This window comes from Dendropsophus ebraccatus, chromosome 5 (assembly GCF_027789765.1).
Source record: "Dendropsophus ebraccatus isolate aDenEbr1 chromosome 5, aDenEbr1.pat, whole genome shotgun sequence".
Taxonomy (NCBI): Eukaryota; Metazoa; Chordata; class Amphibia; order Anura; family Hylidae; genus Dendropsophus; species Dendropsophus ebraccatus.
The window spans coordinates 120196957-120221494 of record NC_091458.1 but is presented as its reverse complement, the minus strand read 5'-3'; the positions used below and the strand labels follow the sequence as shown (position 1 = coordinate 120221494).

Sequence of the window (24538 nt, the reverse complement as noted above, 5' to 3'; positions counted from 1 at the left end):
TGCACGGGTCCGGCGTCCTGCTCTCCTGTCCGGCCAATCAGTGTGTTGCCCAGCCGCAGCCACTGATTGGCCGGGCGGGAGAGCAGGACGCCGGACCCGTGCAGCAAGGACAGGTAAAGTATGCTTACAGCGGGGGAGCAGAAGGGGTTAAGGGCGGTATAATTACATACTCGCTGCGGTCATTTAGACCGCAGCAAGTATGTAGTGTATGGGAACTGCCAGGACCTGCCGGGCGCGCAGCGAGAATCTCGCTGCGAGCCCGCCCGTGTGAATATACCCTAAAGGTAAGCAACTATGAATAGTTGCCCATGCTAGTTGATGTGCTGTCCTGCTAAACATTTTGGCCCAGATTTATCAAAGTGTGTAAAATAGAAACTGGAGTAAAGTCCCTTATTAACCAATCACAGCTCAGCTTTCAGCTCCGGTAAAATGGAATTATGGTTATGACTATGGAGTTATGACCTGTTGCTAAGGGCAGCTTACTCCGGTTTCTAGGTATAGTAGAAACAGGTATACATTGCCCATAGAGCCGCATAGCTAAAGGGAAAAAAAAATAATATTAATATTTACCACATTGGTTTTTTACTCTCTCTCTGTAGTAGTATAGTCTACTATGCTATTCTATACATTTAAAAAAAAGGATTGCCAATGCAAAATGACCAGATTTATGCAGTTTAACCAAAGATTTAATCAAAGTAGATGTCTAGGAATATGTTGTAAATTTAATAAAACGTTCACTCTTTCTGTATCATTATAGAGTAGGTGCCTGAGCAGCAAGTGTCACAGTTTGTCTACAACTCAGAACCAGTCTTTAGTAGTCACAATGACTTGACCTGAACATACTTCTGCTTGCTACCATCTAACACAATGTGCCCTGTATTTAAAAAAGCGGACTTCGCCAAAGAGGACAGAAAAGGCGTGTCTTTAAATATTGCCGCATGTGCATATTATGGCTTAAGAATTAAGAACTATGTTGGGTGGAGTGACATAAAAAGTTACAGTCCCTAGATTTTTTCAATTTAATTCTGTAGCTTATATAGGAGGGGGAAAAAAACCCTCACATTTTCACTTTCATTGACACGATACAACTCACATGCCTAAAATCATATGTAAACAACAAAATCAGCAGGTAGAGTTAAAGCTTAAGCCATTCAGCGCTGTAGGGGAAGGCAAGGCACTTGCTCTGCTCCTGAACAGTGCGGAATGGATTAATGTAAAAAAAAAAAAAAATCACGAAAAGAGGAAATAAAGGAAATCCATTACAGGGAGTCACCATAGGCTGCAATTCCAATCTCTGCTGGTGCTGTAGTACTAAGCATGAATATCACTTTCAGACATCCCACAGCATATTAGATCTTTTGGTTACCCTGCTCCAAGACTCCCAGGCCAAACCTTTCAAAACGGGGGATACTTTTGCTACTGTTAATGCTAAAAGAAGAGGAACAAAACAAACATGTCTAAGTTAGACCAGTTAAAACATTGCAGTTTGCACTTCATTCACTATACATACATAATATCATTGATTGTAAGATTGTCCAATAAAAAACCAACATTCAGGCCCAGATAAAGCAACATCTGATGCTTGCTCAACTGTTGATATAGCGTGTAAAAGACGTGACCTTCCCCTCCACTTAATGTCACACCGGTCACTCTGACAAAAGAATCCTGTGTTGTTACAGCACTTCCACTTTTGTTCTGGGTCAGTGGCTGCTTTTGCTTATAAAGAAAAAAGGGAAGTATAACTGTAGCTTCCTCATGTATTCTTGAGAATACTATGCGTAGACAATGCATTACAAGTATAGGGGGAACAGCAGCTTTGGGAGGAAGTATGGGTCATGTCTCAAACGGGAGAAGAGTACTTATAGCTATGGATACTATTGATCCTCTACTTCAACATCTCGTTCCAACCAAAAATGATGATGGCATAAACCATTGATATTGTGTGGTTCATTGATGGACAATCTTCTAAAAAAAACAAAAAAAACATACACACACAGACTAAAAAGTGCTTATTAGAAGGACAAAGAAGTAAAGCACCCAGTGCAATGAATCCACTAAATGCTGGTAACCCTGCTTTAGAAAAAAGTTACTGCTGGCCCATAGTGCTTGAGCAAATATACAGAGAGTCCTATGGTTAGTGCCGAGATTTCTTGCAGTCAGAATTTGTTATTCAAGCAAAACAGCCCACATCAAGAGAATAGCAGGCAAGAAAAAGATTGAAGCGTTAAATACATCCAAGGGTTAAAAAGGTTTTCTAATAGTGTCGATTATTTGTTTTGTGGATGGAAGGTAAGTGTCCACGAAGCTGTAGGTTAGCAGAAGACGCATGGAAGCATGCAAGGCAGAGCCCAGTTAGATGGCCAGCAGCTATAACCTACGGAGGAGAGAACACAGTTAATCGACAATACTCAATATTGTTCAAACACAATGATTAAAAGAAGGAAATTATAGTAGATTAGTAATGTACAACACAGTTCTAGAAATTCAGTGAAAAGACCCCCGCAAATGACATGTCAACGTTCCTACATGGAGCTGGGGTTTATAAAAATTTTCTAAGATGGTCACAAGGTACTTTGTAATTTTTTGTTCCTATAGGTTCACATAAAATCACTCATGACTTGTGGTAAGGCAGTGATCTTTTGGTGACTTCTTGGAGCTTTCGCCTACGCTCAAAATGACTCCAACATGAATGAAAGTAGAAACAGAATGACCTTCTGCAAAGAAAAAGCAGAACTTGGTAAGAATCTCTTTTCAGGGTCAGAAACCCAGAGACGTCCTCATTGCCTACTTCTGGGACAATGCGGCCAAAGTCACAAACTGACTAGAAATGGCACACCAGGTACAGTTCTTATGACATGCGCTTTGTTTTTTGGTGGTTAATTATATGTGCAATAGCTAATATGTCGGGACGGTGCACCCCTATCATCTAAATGCCAGTGCACATCCATTTTATTTATTTATTTTTTTTAAACTGACTTGAAATGCCACTGTACAGTGGTACCTCGGTTCTCGGACTTAATTGGTTCAGGAAGGCAGTCTGAGAACTGAGCAGCGTCTTCCCATAGGAAATAATTCAATTGTGTTTAATTGGTTCCAGCACCCACCAATAATAAACTGTAATACTTAATTATTACATTGAAAAGCACCCAGTTTAATCACTACAGTACAGCGCTATACTGTACAGTACTTTTTAAACAAGAAATGTTCAACAAACCCAGCAATTATAGTACAGTAGTCACCAACTCCTCACTCATCCTTTACTGTATAAAGTCCCCCTCCCAGCACTGTAAAGGATGGGAGATGGTGGTGCACTGACTCTACTACTACTGTACTGTATGCACTCCAGCAGTCTTATACAGAACTGTACTGTATGTAAAGCCTCACCAGTGCTAAACTCACCAGGTACAACCCACCATCCACGCTCACATAAATGCTCAGAAACTGAGCAAAGTTTTAATTTTGAACGTTACTTCTGGATAAATTTTTGTTTGGATACCGCGGTATTACTGTACTTCAAGACTGGGTGTCTAAAAAGTGTTTGAGAATCGAGCAAGAATTTGAGAACCAAAGCAAACTTTTCTTGAAAATACTGTTTGAGTTCTGAGCAATTTGAGAACCAAGGTACCACTGTATTTCATTCCAGATCTAATCAAATTTTTTTAAACATATTTATTACATGAAGATTAAGTATTAAGTATTACCCATGTATAGAACGGCGCTGGAAAGCCGGTGCCGTGGTCCTTTTCTTTTTAACCGCGACCCGGTTCCTGTGTATGGCGCCGTTCTATTCACGGGTACTGGGGCCGGAGGTGAAGCACTGGAGGCGGGCTGGCCCAACCTGGTACATTCACTTTAAGTCTCAAGGAGCAACTATTAGGTTTGTGGAAGTAAGCATCACTTATATTACTTTATGCATTTATTCTGTTATGGATGACCCACGCCTCAGTTTAAATTTAAACAAAAGGTGTGGATATAAGAAATACGTTTCTTACAATTACCATTTTTCTGGCATCTCATTAGAAAAATTCTCCCCTTCGTGCAACCTTGGCATCGGGCAAATAATAACTCATATTTACCATATATTTATTTATTAACTTACCAACTCTTGGAAAAATGAGTCCACATAGACAGACAAGACTGCAGTAACGATCGAGAACTGGACACAATGGGCCGGCCGGGTGGGCTACTGCAGTCCTTGTGTATCTTGGGCAATAGATACAGGAGCGTAACACGGGGGTGTCAACACATAAGATCATGGCAGTTTTCTCTTGAATAATACCATTAGTGACCCCCTTTCTGACATATAAATCCACTTGTTTCTTAAACTTAAAGTGTCACTTTTGTTTTTTGTTTTTATTTTTTTTATTTTTTTGAGAAATCAATAGTACAGGCGATTTTAAGAAACATTGTATTTGGGTTTATTAGGCAAATATGCCATTATCTGCATTCAAAAAGCCTTTCCCCAGGTCCCCCCCCATCCCTCCTCTCTCTCATTCACTGTCTATTATCAGGAAATCTCAACTCTTTTACATCAGTCGAGCCCTGTGTAATCTATGGAGAGGGGAGGGGAGAAGGGAGATTAGTCGCCAGCAGAGAGCAAAGAACAAATGATTACACAGCGGGAGCTGTGTGAAAGGTATTCAGAGATCAGAGGGGTCAGTGCTGACGTCAGAGGAGATAGCCCGGTGATGTAGTCTAACTCTTTGTTGTCCTGTTTTGGTGCCTCATCTGCCTCCCTTCTTCATAGAGAACCATGAAGACAGTGGAGAGACCTTCAAACTGTTTTTTCATGATAAAAATGCATTTTTTCGCATAATAAACCCATTTACAAAGTTTCTTAATATCGCCTATACTATTGATTTCTGCAAAAAACTTTTAAAATAGTGACACTTTAACTGTCGGATTACCTGAAAGTTTGAGATACACCTTCTCGTCTGACAATTGCCACCAAGCCTCAGTCATAGGAGGTGCGATTCTGCACGACAATCACACCTCCTTTGTCGGCCATTTTTAAGACGAATAATAGACGAATCTCTATGTAGGCCATCAAGAGCATCTACTTTTTCCCTGGTTAAATTCGAACGCATACGTTCAAATAAACCAAGAGAATTGTATTATTCAAGAATTATAGCTTCAAGAAGGGTATTATTCACCCTACAAAAGTTACTAGTTTCCCGATAAAGGGTTTTTATGCATGTAACAACAAGAATTTGATTTATCTGCTCAAATGCCCATGCGGGTTAGGATACATCGGTTAGACCAGTAGGCCTATAAAAATATGTCTAAATGAACATAAGGCAGCCATAAGAAAGTTTACTGGGACACAAATAAAAGAATAGAAGAATTCGTTTGGGGAGACATCTGTGATGGGGAGATGGCAAGTTGTGGAACAACTGGAAATGTGTACGGATGGGGAGGAGAATCCAAAACGACTGCTCCGGTATGAAACTTACTGAATCACTAAACTTGAAACATGGAGCCCGATAGGGCTCTATGAAATTTGTAGCTTTAAAGCATTCTTGTAATTATCAAGGTGTATATGTATTATTGTTATCTCTACCCAGAATCATGCGTATTATATGGTTTATTAATGATAATTGATATGTTATTATGTATCACTAGATGGATGCTCCATCAGGGGTTAATGTGCTTGCCCATATAATGTAGTCCAGCCCTCTGCGTTGTTGCGCATGAGGAAGAAGGAGCTACGACCCACCAAAACGTTTGCGGGAGCGCGGCGTCCCTGGGCACCTGAGAGTGAAAACCATCAGCTGTGAGCCTTTCTGTACGCTGCATCTGTCGTTAATAAATGAATATATGGTGGATGAATACCCCATGAGTTACTATTTGCCCGATGCCAAGGTAAGACGTAGGGAAGAATTATTCTAATGAGATGACAGCAAAATGGTAAGAAACCTATTTCCTATATCCACACCTTTGTTTAAATTGTGACTGATACCGGATTTAGTGGAATCGGGTCGCCTGGAAGTATTGTGTGGAGGACTTAGTGCGTAGTTGACTGTTTGCCGTTCCAAGCCTCAGTTTAAACAAAGGAAACTGACAGCATGGATATGCATATATTCATGCTGCCAATTTTCCCATGACAATCACATGAGCACTGCATGCATACCTTCCATGTTGCTCTAAGAACCAGCTTCTTCAAGAAAAAACCCGGGGCTGACATTACTTAGTGGTGTGTCTGTGACCTGTCTGTGCCACGCAAAGCGTCTGCCCGACCCGCTCTCTGTCGGATGCTGTATCTTCGGGCCACCACCCCGCCTCCTGCAGAATGACTGACAGCGGGAGTCATCCGGATTATACAGCAGTGGCCAGAGAGCAAGTCAGTCAGAGGCTGTGCCGGGCAGGATCACAGAGCAGCACAGAAGGTAAGCACTGCTCATATGATCGCAAGGTGAAACTTGCATATCTAAGCTATCAGTTTCCCTTTAAGCTTTATGCAAGATACCTAAAGAAACTGAAAAAATTTGGGGTGTTCCCTTTAATCCCATACTCTTTTGTAAGTATATCTGAGCAGTGAAATATATATACCTATATATATAGCACTCTTTCATGATGCTCAGTTCTCTAAAATAAAAGTCCATGGAATGCAGGGGTAATGAGGAATAAGTCTGCCCATTTACTTGTTGGTGACTGGGCAGTGGATGTGAAAGCCATGTTGGTAGAATTGACCCTTTGTGTAAAAGTTGTTCCAATGTCTACCAATAGCACATGCAAGGTAAAACACGTCATATGGCGGTAGAAGTGATACAGAAGGAAACAAAGCAGAAAGAAGGCAAAGAGAAGTATCAACAATGCAAATGAATTCAGAGACATCCAAAGTGGTGTGTCAGGGCCCACAGCAGGATCATGGAGGATGGAAAGAAGAATGGCAGCGATGAAATCAGCAAATAAAAGGGGAAAAAGGTAAAAAGAATCAATTAATAACGTTGTCTAGAAATGTACAGACACATGCAGCAGTTTTGGAGGGCACCAAGGAAACAAACACATTTTCTCTCTAACATTTTAAGTTTTATACTGAAGAAATACAATCAAGCTGTATACTGTACTAACCTCTTATGTGTTTCTGTAACTTTATGCTTATTATATGAAGCCCTTGAAACTGGGCCTGGGCTTAAATGTCTTAAGGCACTATAACATGTGGTGATTATCAGCCAAGCAGGCAGATAAATGTGCAATGATCACAGAGATTGTCACTTATTTACTGATGAACTTGAGCCATGTCATAGGGCCCTAACATTACAGGGAACCAATCAGCATGCTCCCAGATGCAGCGAACAGCGCTCCTACACAGAGCTCCCCGGACGTATCTGTGGTGTGTTTTTCCGTAACTATAGTTGGTCTGAAAACATCTTTTATTCTGGTGCACGAGGCAGGGGAGGAGCAGGGAACTAGTCATTTGGGAGGTGCCCAGGCAGTGATTAGTCACATTTCTCTGTCAGTGCGCTTTGCAAGGAGGATTGACTGGCAGAGAGACTCAATAGTGTAAAATATGTTTTCCAATTTCCGAACACATATGGCAGGGGAGCTGTGTAGGAGCGCTATTTGCTGCATCTGGGAGGTATATCAGCATATTTGTGCTGACCAGTTCCCTTTAAACAGCATACAGTACTTGCTACAACCATACCTTTTGTCATACAAACTAGGTGACAAATTACAAATATTGAACCATTCTTGTTTCCAATTAAGCATTTTGAGGGCACCTGACTAATTTTCCATTGGTCACTGTAAGACAAGACATTGACATACTCACTCTGCAGATTTCCAGAAGTGACCTGGATGTGACAACCTTCGGTTAAGTTTTGGCAGCTTCTCTAACATGTCCATGAGGATTGTAAAGCTTGGCCTTTCATTAAAATCAAATGCCCAACATGCAGCCAGAATTTCCTGTATAAAAGAAATGTTTAAAAAAAAAATTTTTACTTCACTTCCTGACATGCAGGCAACCAGACCCTTCCCCTGGAACGCCGATGTAGTATAATATGGCGGCCCTTCATATAAACAGCATCCTTGGAATACAGATACGGCTCACTCTCTATGTGGACATAATCTATGATTTCCATATACTTAGCAGGGAATAAGGAGAGGGGTTGCCTTTGAGCCACATTACTAAGTGAGAGTTTGAACTTGTTGAAACCTTTAAAATATACTTACAGTGACCTCTTTTCCCAGACTTATAGTAGACAACACCTGCTTTACACCTTCACCACTTCCAACTTGCCAGATGAGAGCCTCAGCTGCTTGAACTTTGAATGGCGAATCACGAGCTTGCAGTTCATACCATACAGTCCTTAAAAAAAAGAAAAGAAAAAGAAACATAAATGTTTATATACACATATATTCTCAGAATGTATCAAATTATAGAACAGCAATATCCATGTACGTAGCTGAAAGCAACAAACACATATTGTAATATGAAACAGTAGTGATGAGAAGCCGGCATTCACAGTGTTACGCATCTGTATGTCCAGATCTGGAGTGTGTCATGGAGAAGCTATAGTGTATACAATGGTCACACCTGGAGTGCAAAAGCCAGCTATATATGTCCAATATGTAATGTACAGGAAGATATAGCCAGCACTTACTGCCAAGTTGCAACACAAAGTTAGGTTTATTATGTCAGGAGCTTACAGCAGGGAGGGGTATACAAACATGTGCAGGGTCACGGCCAGAGGAAGCGCAGTAATGTGCGAAACAGCTGTCCCAGGTACATGCCTGCATCTGTTTACCTTCTCCCTGCTGACATGGAATAAAACTAAGTTTGCAACTTAGTTGCAGTAGGTGCTGGCTATATCTTCTTCTACATTACATATTGTAATATATTATTATGTGTATAGTTTCAGTAGGATGAATTTCAAGGGAATGTGTCATCAGAAAATTACATATTTTCTTAATTTTTTCCATTTGTCTAGATTATAAAATAATCCTGATATATTGCTATTTTTATTTTCACCACTAGATCTTAAACTAAACTGAGACCACCTGTCTGTGGTGATAAGAGGAGGCTGCTGTAAAGTGATCTGTACAGCATTACAGTGAAGGGTGACACCAGTGGATAGAAGGCATCAGTATAAGACAATATCAGCTCTCTGTAGAATGACCTCTTCAGAGGTCACAAAGTGTGCTTAGTAATGTTTCACATTCATCTCAAGAGGACAGATTGCCGTCTATGTCTATGAGACTTGCTGTAAAGTACGTTTAAGTGCAGGTAAAACAGCTCAGATGAGGTGGCAGCCCCCATAACAATTTACAAAAATTGAAAAAAAAACAAAAAAAACACATGCCTTTTAAGTCTTTTATTCCAATCTGACTAACTATGCAGTCTTTCTTTTAAGTCTTGGTGAGCATACTGCTGACCAGACACAGAAGATAGCTGTTAAAAGAGTATTCCTGAGAATTTTTTTTGTATCTTACTGTTCAGAGTACAGTTAAATACAAAAACAAAGCTGAACTTATTTTCCTTGCCGCCACTGACTGGTTTAGTGGGCTGGTCCTTGCGTCAATATTGACAACAAAGGAAGTGCTGTGCAACAGGACTCGGCTCCTACACTGGCAGTAGGTACTGTTGTAGACGGCACTATGCTGGTGGGTGGTGCTCCCCGCAAAGTCCAATGTATATGGTCAGCTTTAGGCTATGTTCTCAAACAGTAAACGAACAATACAGCTCTATTTTTTAAGGGTTAAAATACTGCCTTATTTTAAATGTAATAATATGCTCCCCTAGACAATGTTTGGCAAATGGATGGCTGTCCTTTTGAGCCCAAATAACAGCCATTATTTTATAATGACAGAACCTATTTGTTCAATCACAACCATCATTAAAAAATAATGGCCTCTTTTTCGCGCCCTGAAGTCAATGGGAAATTTACTGGCAGCAAAAACATCATATATTATAACAGCCATAACTGGTTACAACCATCCAAATAATGAACATGCTCATTATTTACCACCTGCTCTTGCATAATACGGCCGCTTCTTTTCATCCGTTCACACACGGTTTTATTTTCACTCAAAATTTCGGTTGTATCTAGCTTTTATTTCACTGTGTGAACCTAGCCTTATAGTAAGCCTGTACTGTAGTTATATACATGTTTTTTCTGCTGCTTTAGCAAATATTCTTTGGTGGAATAGCAGAAATATGTATATAACTACAGTACAATTCAGAGGAAATTTATTTCACCTATATACAAGGAAACAGGGCTGATGAAGCTTCACACATCATTGTCATGTGAATGAAGAGTATCTCAATATCCCAACACTGCATGACACATAGCTAACAGAAATACATGACTCAGTGAAGGGATTTAAACTTACCCAAAGGCATAGACATCTGCAGCCTTTGAAAAAGGAAGTTTGTCTTCATCCTTGCCAGGGGCCACCTCACGTACAATTTCAGGCGCCAAAAAACATAACCAATCATGGCTTAATTTCAGCTCATTTTCACGCCTATCCAAAAAGAAACATTATCTTCAGTCAGTAAAGGTAAGAACACTGATAGCAGAACTTATAATACTTTCCAAAGATATTTGTATGCAACATATATATCCATCTACAGTGAAGGAAATAAATATATATTTGATCCCTTGCTGATTTTGTAAGTTTGCACACTGACAAAGATATTAACGGTCAATAATTTTAAGGGTAGGTTAATTTTAACAGTGAGAGAGAATATATATATATAAATAATCACATTGCCATTTTGCATAGAAAATTAAGTATCTGATCCCCTGCCAACCATTAAGAATTGGCTCCTACAGACGTACCGAATCATAGAACTGCACAAGGCTGTAATGGGCTACAAAACCCAAAAGTAAGACGCTGGGTGAGAAGGAGACAACTGTTGCTGCAATAGTAAGAAAATGGACGAAATACAAAATGACTAACCTCATGAGGGAGGTGACAGATCAGCCTAAGGCCATGTTCTCACACTGTGAAACACCGTCCGTCCTGTGGCCAGTGTTACTAAAGATCATCCCGGACAGTACTATATGTATACACTCTGGCAGGGATTCCATTTATGCACATACAGCGTATGTTTTGTATAAATCACGGCTGTTGTTGCAAATTGCAACAACCGCAGTGATTTATATAAAGAAATATGATGTGTGAACATGGCCTAAAACTAAACGGGGAGATTTTATTAATTATCTCAAGAGAGCTGGGACCACTGTCACCAAGAAAACCATTGGTAACATATTACACCATAATTGTTCACGTATTTTTCAGTGGGCAAACTTACAAAATCAGCAAAGGATCAAATAATTATTTCCTTCACTGTACGTTCCCTCAGATATCTCACCTTCTAATATGGACTTACCTTCCCTCCTGTACAACTCCTGATATTCCGAAGAGACCAAAGTCTGTGATTATCACTTTGCCATTTTCATAGAAAACATTTTTTGATTTTAAATCTTTGTGGACAATGCCTTTGGCATGCAGATAACCCATACCCTGGAAAAACATACATAGAAATGTAGTTTACGGAATAGAACAGAATATCATAAAAAGGACAAAAGAAGAACACAGCCATCTCTAGTTATTGTTCTTGTTGCTGTATGACAGGTAATATGTAAGGTAATGACTTTATCCAAGGAAGGGATTCCCAACCTTATTAATATGGAAAACTCCCGGGAAGCCCTACTCACAGTCCTGTACCTCAAAGCAGCCTGGTATAGGATAGGTAAAGCATTGTATAATTCACACCTAGCATGGTCTTCTGGTTGTGAGATGTGGACTACACTGCCTGATGTGAATATCATCTTGGCTTCTTTACTGTAAAGGTGACAGGTCTTGCTGCTGTCTTTTGGGAAATCCCCAAACAAGTTCTAGATAACCTTTGTTCGAAAGGCTTAACCCCTTCCTGACCAAAGGTCATTGATGCCCGGATGTCCAGGTCACACGGAAGCAGTGTTCTCCTCACCTTCTCAGAAGCATAACGCTTTTATTTTTCTACCTATGGGGCTGTTTGGGGGCTATTTTTTTGCACCATGATCTATAGTTTTTATTGGTACCATATTGATGTAAATGAGAACTGGCTAAAAATTTTATATATTATATATTATATATATATATATATATATATATATATAATAAAAAAAAAACAGCATTCCTGTTTTTTTTCCTCTTCTCATTTACGCTGTTCACTGTGTTGGAACAATATTGTTATGTTTTAATGAAGCCACTATACTGGTTGTTAATATTTTTTATAAATATATATATTTTTTTACACCTTTTATAAGAAATCATTAGATTGCTTATATTGGTCAATGCTATGAGCTTGGTAAAAGTAACTGTGAAAGGAACTGACCGGTTAGTGACAGGCATTGCTTTGGTCACGGACACCCTTAAAGTGACTCTGTACCCACAATCTGACCCCCCCCCCCCCAAACCACTTGTGCCTTCGGATAGCTGCTTTTAATCAAAGATCTGTCCTGCGGTCCGTTTGGCAGGTGATGCCGTTATTGTCATAAAAAATTACTTTTAAAAATGCAGCCCCGTGTCCTACGGGCGTATCTGTGCCCTAAGTTTGCACCATCCCTCCATCCCTCCTCCCCGCCCTCCTCATCATTAGGAATGCTCCAGGCAGATTGCCTATTATTCACCACCTGTGTTACCACAGCACATGGACTGGATCATTAAGACACCTGTGAAATGTTCAAACAGAAGTAAATGTTCCAGTGGCATTCCTAATGATGAAGAGGGTGGGGAGAAGGGACGGAGGGGTGGTGCAAAGTTAGGGCACAGATATGCCCGTAGGGCACGGGGCTGCAATTTTAAAATTACTTTTTTTATGACAATAACTGCATCACCTGCCAAATGGACCACAGGACAGATCTTGGATTAAAAGCAGCTATCCGAAGGTACAAGTGGTTTGGGGGATATATTATAGAGATATATTGTTGCAACTGCAATGGGCATCCCCAGTTGGAACATATATAGACATATTGTTGATATGAAGGGGTTAAAGTGAATTGAAGTTCTGTTAATGCTGCTAGATAGCTGTTAGGGTAAGGAGATACATGGAAGCTTTCATACATCTGTTTCCATAATGCAGAGAAAGGCTTTTATTCTTTGGTGTAAAGTGAAGTGCTGAGGGCTGTAACACCTTTTTCCCATCCCTATCCCTGCTTGACTGACAGGTGGTAGGAAACTGAGTCCTGCTTCTAAATCTTGCTTCTGCACACAATCTGCCTGCACAGCACAGAAATAACAAAAAAACTGAAATGTTGAACCACTTAACTGACTGATAACCAAGCAAGCAGGGACAGGGATGACAGGGGGAACAAGGGGGCATTATAGCCCTGAGAATTTTAAGGGCTTGGGAAAGCTTTTTATTAACACTTTGCATTGGGGAATAGAAACATTTTTCTACATTCTGGAAGCACAGACAGATATATGAAAAGTACCATGTGTCTCCTTAACCTTACAGCTATCTAACGGTCAGCAGTCTGGGAAGTAAATTACAGCTGACAGATTCACTTGAAGACTATGGGGGAGATTTATCAAACTGGCGTAAATTAGAAGTGGCTCAGTTGACCCTAGCAACCAATCAGATTCCACCTTTCATTTTCCAAAGAGTCTGTGAGGAATGAAAGGTGGAATCTGATTGGTTGCTAGGGGCAACTGGGCCAGTTTCACTTTACACCATGTTTGATAAATCTCCCCCAATGTTCCCACAATGTCTTTTTAGGTGAAAAAACTGCCACTGTTTGCTAACGAAACCCGTACATCATGATCATTATTTACGGTTGCCATTACAAAACAATGGCAATTATTTTACCTAAAAAGATGTTGTGGGAACATAGCCTAAGCATTGATTTGAGTCAAAGAAGTAATCTTATATGCTTTCACAATGTCTTTTGCACCAGGTTTGGTATAAGGTAAATTGGCAATGCAGTTTTTTTCTATCTTACACCATATCATCTTTGTAAACCATTGCCTGCAGAGATTGTATCAAGGTTAAGAGAGCTCTGGTTTGGCTTTCTGCCAATGTATTGTACATAACTAACCTCTACTATTAAAGGGGTAGTTCACAAAACAAAAATTCTGGTGCCAAAAATGTGTAATTTACTTCAATTAAAAATCTCGCCTTTTAGTACTTATCAGCTACTGTATGTCCTGCACGAAGTGGTATTCTTTCCAGTCTTGAGAGCAGGAGAGGTTTTCTATGTGGATTTGCTACTGCTCTGGACAGTTCCTGACATGGACAGCTGTGTCAGTAGAGAGCACTGTGTCAGTTTGGAAAGTATACACCACTTCCTGCAGGACATACAGCAACTGAAAGACTTGAGATTTTTTAAAAGAGGTGAACTACCTCTTTAAGTAAACTATATTACTAACATTTTAATACACATACATGTACATTAATCCTGTCTGAATTTGTAATACACATAGCTTCACGTTAAGTAAAATCTCCATGTTACCCTGCCCTTTGCCACAGTGGACTCTAACAACCAGAATGGCTGTGTGGGAGAAAAGTAAATAGGGGTATATAGCACAACTGAGTTTATAGGCATTTCTCATCCTTACATATTATGTCAGCTACATGTAAAAACCTTTCACACTGTAAATACAATGGTGTCTTACACTCCTACACTTTGAACTTTCATACTTGGTTTACACAGCAACAGATGTAGGGTGGATACTATAAACCAGACCTCTGCAAATAGTCCTTTGTCACGTATAGTCATACACCAAACACAAACTCATAGGTAACTAGCATTTAATCATTTAAAGGCTCTCCTCCCTCCTATTTTTGGAAATGTCTGCTGTATATGCCTGGTATATTCCCCATATACCCACTGTGTGCCCACAGCCTACTGCACCCAGTATGTCCTTTAGGCATACACCGAGTTGATGAGTGTCAGTATTATTTTTCTTCACTGTATAGGAAAGTGTAGTCTATTGTGTATTCTTATGCAATGTGACACAATACAAAAACATATACAGAGCCTTTTTATATAAAATCAAAGCCTATAGGTCACATATCCAACTGCAAGCCTATGTACTTGGATATATCACAGCCTTCTGTCAGAGGCATGGGGAATATTTAAGTAGATTCTCTTTAAGTAGATTTAAAATGAAACGTAAGCAGAGGCTACAATTTTTCCTGTGTCACTATCTGATATCCTGCTCCTTACTTTCTTCCTCATGCCACCAAACTGCTATGACTAGGTGAGGCATGGACTCCACAAGACCAGGCTGAGATTGCAAGCAGATTTTCAACTTCGCTTAATTTTATGGTAAAGTTTTCTATGCTTAAATAAACAGTATACATACGGCCAAGCTGTGGTCCATGCTCCCTCCGTTATGATACAGTATTTGGTTTTTTCCCTGTTTAAAGGAAAAAAACAAACACAGGAAGTCCCAGCACCTTCATGCGATCGTGCAATGGAAGACACAAGCTCATAATGGAGGTTTAATATCAACCAAGGGCAATTAACTTAGGCTAATTATATTAACGTTGGCTAATTACCGCTTTTTCTGGTGTATAAGATGACTTTTTAACCCCGAAAAATCTTGTCACAATTCTGGGGTTGTCTTATACGCCGGGTATGGTCGCCCCATACGGTGGGGGGGGGGCTCAAAAATGGCCCGCATCCCCACCGTATGGGGCGACCATTTGAAAAAAACAACAGTTAACTCACCTGGCCCATTCCCGGCCTCCGCCCGTCTTCTTCTCCAGTCCCGTTTCCCGCCGCAGGCAGTGTGACGTACACTGGCTGCTCCAGGGATGCCCGAAGCTCTCCCGAGCAGCCGAGCGTCTAATCGGAGAGGCTCGGCTGCTCGGGAGAGCTTTGGAAGAATGGCAGAGGCTTCAGGAGGCTCCGGAAGTACCCGAAAACCTTCGTCATTCTTCCGAAGCTCTCCCGAGCAGCCGAGCCTCTCCGATTAGACGCTCGGCTGCTCGGGAGAGCTTCGGGCATTCCCGACGCAGCCAGTGTACGTCACACTGCCTGCGCCGGGGAACGGTACCGGAGAAGAAGACGGGCAGAGGCCGGGAACGGGCCCAGGTGAGTTAACTGTTTGTTATTTTATTCATTTAGCTGCAGTTAACCCCTGCCTGATCGTAGCAGCGCTGGCAGGCAGGGGTTAACATTTTCCGGCGTATAAGGCGAATCCCTGACAATCTGATTGAAAGTCAGGGGTCGTCTTATACGCCCAGTCGCCTTATACGCCGGAAAATACGAGAAAATGCTGTTTGTTATGGAACAATTCAGTCAGGATAATGTCACAGTGTGGTTACAAAAGTTTTGGTGCTGTGTGATGGAGAGCTGACTATACAATGCGAGCACCCCCAGGATTCTCTGCTACAAAATGTGGACATGCAGCAGATGTACAGGGAAAACTTGTCCTGCTCCGTGTGCGTTCAAGATTAGCTGTCAATCAATACTAAGCCATGTCTGTGAGCATGCAAAGGACTGGGACTGCCTCTTTGGTCTCTTTTTTTTTTTTTTTTTTTTTTAAAGGAGAACAATATAATCAGCACAGAAGGAGCTTGGACCACAGTTTTACAGGAAGGAAGACACCTAGTGGCCATAAGTATAACTCTGATTTAAACATGGGGGGTGTAATTCCAGGTTTCACCTTAGGCAGCAGAAAACCTAGAATTGGCCCTGCTTTCAGTGCTGTGTCTAAAAGGGAAAGAGACCATAGTAGATTATCAGACATTCAATATGCCAAATGAGTAATCTCTTAATCTATGGAGACCGTGAGGTTCCAGTGTACATAATGTATGGATCCAAATAGCTTCCCTTTTCTGTAACAAAAGTTTCACATCACCCGCTCTCCTTGGGAAGCGGACCTGCTCTATCACCTGAAACCTTGGTTGCGATATTTAATGTTGGTACTGATGGAAATCTGATGCTAGACTTATGCTGGGTTATCCAATCTCTAATTTTCTGCATAGTCTCACTGACATATAAAAGTGTGCATAGACATTTTAACAGATAAATTACTGTACATTTCTGCTGTCACAAGTAAAATACCCTTTTTATAGGATTCACATATGAGGATGTTAATAGTTTTCAGATTGTGTAATGTTAGAGCACTGCAGGATTGATTTCAATGTGGTCATCCACACATCTGTTTCAAGGGTGTGTTCACACGTACAGGATTTGAAGCTGCAGATTTGCTTTGAATCTGAAGCTCCAAATCAGTGCCATCAAATCTGCTTCAGTACGTGTGAATGAACCCTAAAAGAGGATCCGTTTTTTGGCCACTGATCCATTCTGCAAAAAAATAGGACCTGCACTCATACGGTCTTTTTTTGCAGAATGGTCGCTCCCATAGAAGTCAATAGATCTGTTTTAAAGGGTCAGGATACAATGCACCATCAGTCTACCGTCCGTTTTTTTACTTTAGTATTGCCTTGCAAGCCCTAGTCAGGCTTCACCCTGTGGCCACTTATTACCCTCCCATTGTGGTTATACCCCAAAACAAGTGGTTTTCGCAACCTAATATGACAATCCTCATAGACAAGCAATATTATGGACGATACTTAAACAGGTTGTTTACCTTAATAATTTCTTGAGCAATCTGACGGGTTTTATTGATGTCCAGAGAAGCTTTGGGATCCCTCACAAATGCATGAAGCGTCCTTCCTTTGCAATAACTGAAACAAAATGGACCATGATTTAAATAAATACTAATGCTATTTGACCTGTGATGGCCAAAAGTGCAAGCTGTGAGCAGCTATTTCTAAAAAATAGGGGAGCAAGTCCCAAGCTGGAGCCCTCTGTACAATGTCTATGGGCTATAATGCAGTATATGGAAAGGATTACATGCAAGGGATTCATCAAAAAAGCAGGCATACATTATACATCTTTTGGGTTTTCTCAGGCAATGTCTAAGAAAACCAAACTACTGTGATCAGAATGATCTGCCTAAAATTTATTTCCATTATAATGCAGACCATAATAATACCTGCAAATCTCATTGTACCAAAGTTATAGAATTTTGTGTCTGTTACTATATAATGCCAACCAACCATATTATGTGCTCTATTAGATTACTGTAATTTGTTTAAAATCACTCACCTAGTAATGATGGCCAGATGAGGAGGATGCATGCAGGCCCCCATGAACAACACCACATTCTCATGACGCGTCTGTCTGTAGTTCATCACCTCTTTTTTAAAGAGCTTTAAATGGTCTTGATTGTTTCCATCTATTTCCAGTAAGCGAATTGCTACTTCCCCATGCCATCGTCCCCTGTACACCTTCCCCCATCTTCCCTGACCAATGAGTTCCTCAAGTTCAATTTGTTCAAAGGGTATGTCCCATTCCTGCAAATAGACGCTGGTTTGGCTGGCTTTGCGGAAGATCATTCCCCGGAAAGTACCACTGGTGGACCTTGAGGTTGGGAGCTCATCCAGTTCATCATCATCATATTCTGGCTCAGATTTGTTGGCTTCTTGCTCCTCACTCTGTCAATATAATTTTTGTATTATTCGTCAAACTCAAAGATTTAGAAATTCTACCACCAGGTAACTGAACTAGGAGACTCACAATCAATGTCAACATGAATTATACATTTCAAAGTATCCCCAAACTTAAATCATAGATACGTATAATCTTACAACTATTTTAATCATACATACTGATACTTCTATCTAAGGTATACTTTAAAGGGAACCAATAAGCACGATTGTGCTGATATAGTTCCCAGTATAGAGCCACTGTGCAGCTTGAGGAGCATAGCTGCCTCAGCTGTTACAGTAGCTTTCCGAAGGGGAAAAAGAGGTTTTATTATGCTGCGTGAGGTTAGGAGAGGGGCAGCAAGTAGGCATCTGGGCGTGGACGTGCTGGTGACTCGTCACGGCTCTATGCCCGTCAGCACGCAGGGTGGGGATGATTGACAGGCAGAGAAACCCATTAGTGGCCAATCAGCCACGTACTGCCTGCTGACAGGCAGAGAGCCGTGACCAGTCAAGAGTGGCTCCCCACCCAGATGACTAGTTGCCGCCCCTCCCCCCACCTCATGTAGCGTAATAAACTACCTTTTTCCACTTTGTAAAGCTCCTGCTTCAGAAGCTGCTGGTAGCCTCGGGGAGATGCACAGTAGATCTATACTGTGCTGCAGGGTACCATATTGGCACAATCGTGCCGATTTGTTTACTTTAATCAGAGATATACACATTATTCAGTTTCTCCTACCCTGTATGGGCAGTAATCAGCATTATAGGCATGCATTTTTATCTCCATAGCTTTCTCTGAGATATAAGTCTTTTTGGTATTATGCAAATGAAGTTCAAGTGCCCAGGTGGTGTTCTCCAGCATGGCAAAAGCCCAGTAAGCCCAGCTAGTGGCCGTGTAGATGCAAGAGGGCTGTGGGGTAGTGATCAAACGAGCATTGCCAAGATGGGAAACACTTGGGGACTTGAGCCTCATTTGCATAATAACAAAAAGGCATAGATGTCATAGGAAGTAATCACAGAGACAACGGGAGGACTGTTAGAACAGTAGTATCTGGGGAATTGGTAAGGCGAAAATTACATATATTGTTAGCTGTGGCTGTACAGGCATGATGGGAATTGTAGTTTTGCAACCAATGGAGGACCACAGGTTTCCCTTCCCTGGTTTACGTCACTCTGAAAATTTTCTAAAAAAAAAAATGCTTCTTTGTCAAAAATAACATGAACAATAAAGAACAAGAATGGCAACTTGGCTGTCAGTGGAAATACATGAAAATAGAATGGTTTAGTGTTCCTCTAATATAGTTATAGTTCCTCTACTATAAAGTAAGAACCGCAGTGCCCTCTAGTGGCTGATTTTGTAAGGCTTCTGTACCTCTGCTTCCTGTTCTTCCACTGCATCTGTTTCCATCTCAGCAACGGCACTAATGGAAAAAAATGGTAGGTGTAAGCGCAATACAAAAGGCTTGGAATAAAGACGCACAGAAAACAAAAAGGCATCTGGTGACTGTAACAACAACAAAAACAAACAACCTGTACCTATTCTCAGATGTGCTGCTTAGGTCTACACATGCTAAAATTATACGGTGCACATGGGAATAACAGGCTGCACATGCTTAATGACCCTAAACCTCAACTGAATCACAAGGCTAAATTGTCATGAATATAAACTGGGACTGATTCATGAGGGTTTTTTTATTTTTATAAAATACAAATGGAGAGCAGTATCCCATACTCAACCAATGACTGTTCTGTTGCTATATTCCCAGAATTTCAGCTATTAAGTTATTAAATATAGCCAGAAAATCTGACAACCCTCAGTGCTGCTTGATCCGTCTTTATAGCAGACCTCTTATAACTTTCAATTAACTGGGTTTTGTCGGCTTAGCACAAAAAAATTGCCACGGTCGAGGGATTGTTTTTATTAAAGGGAACCCATCACCAAGACCATGCTATCTAATCTATCATTATCATTATGTTATAGAGCAGGAATAACTGAGCAGATTGATATATATCTTTGTAGGAAAAGATTCAGTATAACTTGTAAAATGTTGATTAAACCCTGCTCATCTGTGTTAAGGAGTCCAGTGGGCGGTGTCACTCAGTGGACTGGACTCTTTAGCATGGAAACATCAGAGATTTCAATCAATAAATTACAAGTTATACTGAATCTTTTCCCATGAAGATATATATCAATCTGCTCAGCTCCTTCTGCTCTATAACATAATGCCAAAAGCCTAGGTAGCATTTTAATGGTGACAGGTTCTTTTTAATCTTGTAAAACCCTATTAATAGTCACTAAGGGAGAAAGAGTAAAGGGAGATCTGAGTTGTGGCAAAACAGTTAGCAGCAGGGGTCATATATAAGCATCATGATGCAAACATTAGGGCTTTGTACATAGAGAGCTATGATAGTGTAAGCATTAGCTGATTATTACTTAAAGGGGTTGTCCGGCGAAAAAAATTATTCACAGAATAACACACATTACAAAGTTATACAACTTTGTAATGTATGTTATGTCTGTGAATGGCCCCCTTCCCCGTGTCCCACCACCCCCACCCGTGTACCCGGAAGTGTGGTGCGCTATACATTACCTGTCACGTGCCGACCACGGTCTCCGATCTTCAGTAGTGACGTCTTCTTCGGGAGGCCAGCGGATCTTCCCGAGTGCTGGCCGCCCTCTGCAGCGTCATCCGAAGCTCAGCCGCGATTGGCTGAGCATAACTGTGCTCAGCCAATCGCGGCTGAGCAGCTGATGACGTGGCCGCGTCATCAGCCGCTCAGCCGCGATTGGCTGAGCATAACTGTGCTCAGCCAATCGCGGCTGAGCGGCTGATGACGCGGCCACGTCATCAGCTGCTCAGCCGCGATTGGCTGAGCACAGTTATGCTCAGCCAATCGCGGCTGAGCTTCGGATGACGCTGCAGAGGGCGGCCGGCACTCGGGAAGATCCGCCGAACTTACGAAGAAGACGTCACTGCTGACGATCGGAGACCGTGGACGACACGACATGCGGTGAGTATAATGCACCACACTTCCGGGTCTAGCGTGGGTGGGGGGAAACACGGGGAAGGGGGCCATTCACAGACATAACATACATTACAAAGTTGTATAACTTTTTAATGTGTGTTATTCTGTGAATAATTTTTTTCGCCGGACAACCCCTTTAATTACATTGTAGAGAATTCATTTTTTATGTCTACGTGGTATCAAATGATAGGAGGAGTGGAGGACTCGGGGCCCCTGATTGGCAGGGATCACAGGCCCCTAACAATCAAACATTTTTAATAACTATTCTGTGGATCAGAGATACGATTGTGGGAAATGACTTTAAAGGGGTTATCCAGCTTTTTAAAATTTTTATATACTGCTGCCCTGTCGGTAAACATCATAAGCATGTTATGCTTACCTCTCTGAGCTCCCCCAGTGTCCTGATGTGGCCTTTCCGGTGTCCCCTGCTGATTGCAGCTCTGCTACTTCTGAGTTAAACTTGTCTGGGGAGTGACAGCCTGCTGAGCCAATCACTGACTGAGAGGGGACAGCGCCGCAGCCAGTGATTGGCAGAGCAGGCTTTCACTCCTGAGACATGTTTGTCTTGGAAATAGCAGAGCTTCAGTCAGCGGGGGTCATGTTTATTTTGTTTACCGACAGGGCAGCGACATACTGGATAACCCCTTTAAGGCTGATGCTAAACAAAAAATGGGTGACAGAAATTGAGCAACAGGAAAACCTGAATGTCTGCAGCTAAAAAATGTATTGCACGTAAAATAACTGTTTCCCTATAAACATCAATATTGCACATACATGAGACTAGGAAAAGGAGGAAACTAGCTAAAACAAAATGGAAAAAGTTGGGCAACTATAATCATGCAGAAATCACATGACATGACTAGACAACTCCATTACAGGGAATTGTCATGAGTTGCACAACACTCTCATATAAGCAACGCAATAAAATAGCTAAGCCTAAGAGGCCAGTACTGTCAAAGGATCTTCAAAGTAGTCTTTTTTGCTGTAGTTGTTAACTTAGATTTTAGGATATCTGTTAACATTTCTAAACACGTCTATATTTTTTGTAACCCAAGTTCAAATTAGACAAGTTGGGCCCTATGGAGGTGTGAGAAGAACCATCTTTACAGCAGGGAGTAAAGGAGACGTGTGGGTAGTATGTGTCCTCAGTGGAGTTTGCTGTTATGATGCATTGAAGGGGTACTCCAGAAGACAAAAAATATTTTAAAGTCAACTGGTATCAATAAATTACACAGATGTGCAATTTACTTCTTTTACAGCCTCTCAAGCCTTTCAGTACTTATCAGCTGCTGTATGTCCTACAGGAAGTGGTGTATTATTTCTAGTCTGACACAGTGTTCCCTGATGCCACTTCTGTCCATGACAGAGCAGAAGCAAATTCCCATAGAAAACCTCTCTGGACAGAGGTGGCAGTAGAGAGCACTGTGTAAGACTGAAAAGAATACACCAGTTCCTGCAAAACATACAGCAGCTGATAAGTACTGGAAGGCTTGAGATTTTTTTTATATAAATAATTTACAAATCTGTATAACTTTCTGACCAGCTGATTTAAAATAAAAAAAGATTCTCTGAAGTATCCCTTTAGGCTCTGTTCACATAGAGTATTTTGGTCAGTATTTCTGTAAAATTTTTTGGTATTTTTTATTACCTTAATGGATTGGTGTCGGCACAGCAATGTCAGTGGCGCAGTCCTTTTTCTGAATTGCCTCTCGATTCCTGCGCTCAGTGCCAGTCTTTTTCAGAGCACCATTCCACCCCAGAGCACCGATGGCAGGCCATTTATTCTAATGGAGCCATGTCACAGAGGGGAGGGGGAGTTTCATCACAATGGAGGCGGCAGGCCAGTGCTCGGGAAAGGACCGGCGCCGAAGCAGGAACCAGGAGGCAATTCAAAAAAATGGACCACACCAACAGCGATCCATTAAGGTAGAAAAGGTGCAGCGATGTGCCTGATGGTATATTCCCTTTAATGAAATTTTTAAAAGTGCACCTATATAGATAAAAAATAAAAACTCTAGCACGTCTTTTGAAGGCCAACATACTCTATAACTCAACACGTTGGTGTTAAGATCTTTAAAACTTTATTTTCCAAAAGCTAAATCAGACAGCTGTCAGAGGACCTTTACTGTAGACAGTTGCTGTTCTTACTTGCTATTAGACTTTGTAGTGTCAGGACAAGAGATCATAACAGCAATGTTTTCCTAGTCACAGCCCTAAGGCCTAGTTCTCACTTGCACTAAACTCCCTGCTATCAGTTATACAATCTGTTCCCACAGACATTTATGTAAAACACTGGATCAGTTTAGGTCCATTCTCTAATCTGGAACAAGCTGGAAAAACCAATGCCATAACATTGAAATACAAATGTGAAAATAACTGGGGCTTTATTACCTGGGAACTTCTGGGGGTTCAGGTGTCTGTGTTATTGGTGATGGAGTCAAGACTTCTAACAACAAGAAAAAAAGAAAGGTTTTATGAACACAGTAGAATAAGTGTTTATGGAGGTCTGCTAAAGATGTAAGACAGTCCTGGTTGTGCTGCAAAAGAAGTACATGCAGTTACATACAGATCTAGAAATTCTATGGAATGGTACTTACCAGAATACACAGAATATAATATTTATTGCTATCTTGAAGAATTTCACTACATTTATGAAAAAGCATTGGGCACAGACATGCAGAGTTTATTTCATTTGATGTTGATCCCATAAATATCATATCTAATATAAATAAAATATATGATGCCATCTAGTGGCAGGTCTAAGGTACTACCACTCCTACACTGAAAGCTGACTTATGGGGATAGGCATCTAAGGGGTTGCCAAGGAGCTTAATTACCGAAGTGTCAGCAACCATGTAATGATTACATCACAGCCGCTAAATGTATACCATTAGTTCTGTCCCTTAGGGCAAGGTATTTTTTTGTTATTCTATATGATTTCTGTGTACTCAGTAATTATTCTTAAAGTGGTAAGTGAAAAGGTCCTGAAGACCAGGTTCACACAACACAGTTTAGTTCAGGTTAAGATTTTTCTTTTACCCAAAAACAAAAAGGGAAGGACAAGTATTTAATCTG

General features: G+C 41.0%; 1 protein-coding gene across 2 annotated transcripts in view; it reads right to left on the bottom strand.

The window, feature by feature from the left end:
- Positions 1-248: 248 nt before the first annotated feature.
- Positions 249-24538, bottom strand: part of KSR1 (kinase suppressor of ras 1) — a 116627-nt gene continuing 92337 nt past the window's right edge. The window contains exons 11-20 of one of the 2 annotated variants that reach the window (XM_069971125.1): positions 23855-23909; positions 19809-19857; positions 18057-18445; positions 17536-17632; positions 11336-11469; positions 10333-10464; positions 8173-8308; positions 7772-7905; positions 6550-6716; positions 1980-2374 (exon numbers count right to left, since the gene is read on the bottom strand). In XM_069971125.1, the coding sequence (XP_069827226.1) occupies positions 6638-6716; positions 7772-7905; positions 8173-8308; positions 10333-10464; positions 11336-11469; positions 17536-17632; positions 18057-18445; positions 19809-19857; positions 23855-23909 (1205 nt within the window). In that variant the 3' untranslated portion in view covers positions 1980-2374; positions 6550-6637. Of the gene's footprint in view, positions 1429-1979; positions 2375-6549; positions 6717-7771; positions 7906-8172; positions 8309-10332; positions 10465-11335; positions 11470-17535; positions 17633-18056; positions 18446-19808; positions 19858-23854; positions 23910-24538 lie in introns of those variants that run through there. The other variant, XM_069971126.1, reaches the window with a different exon arrangement.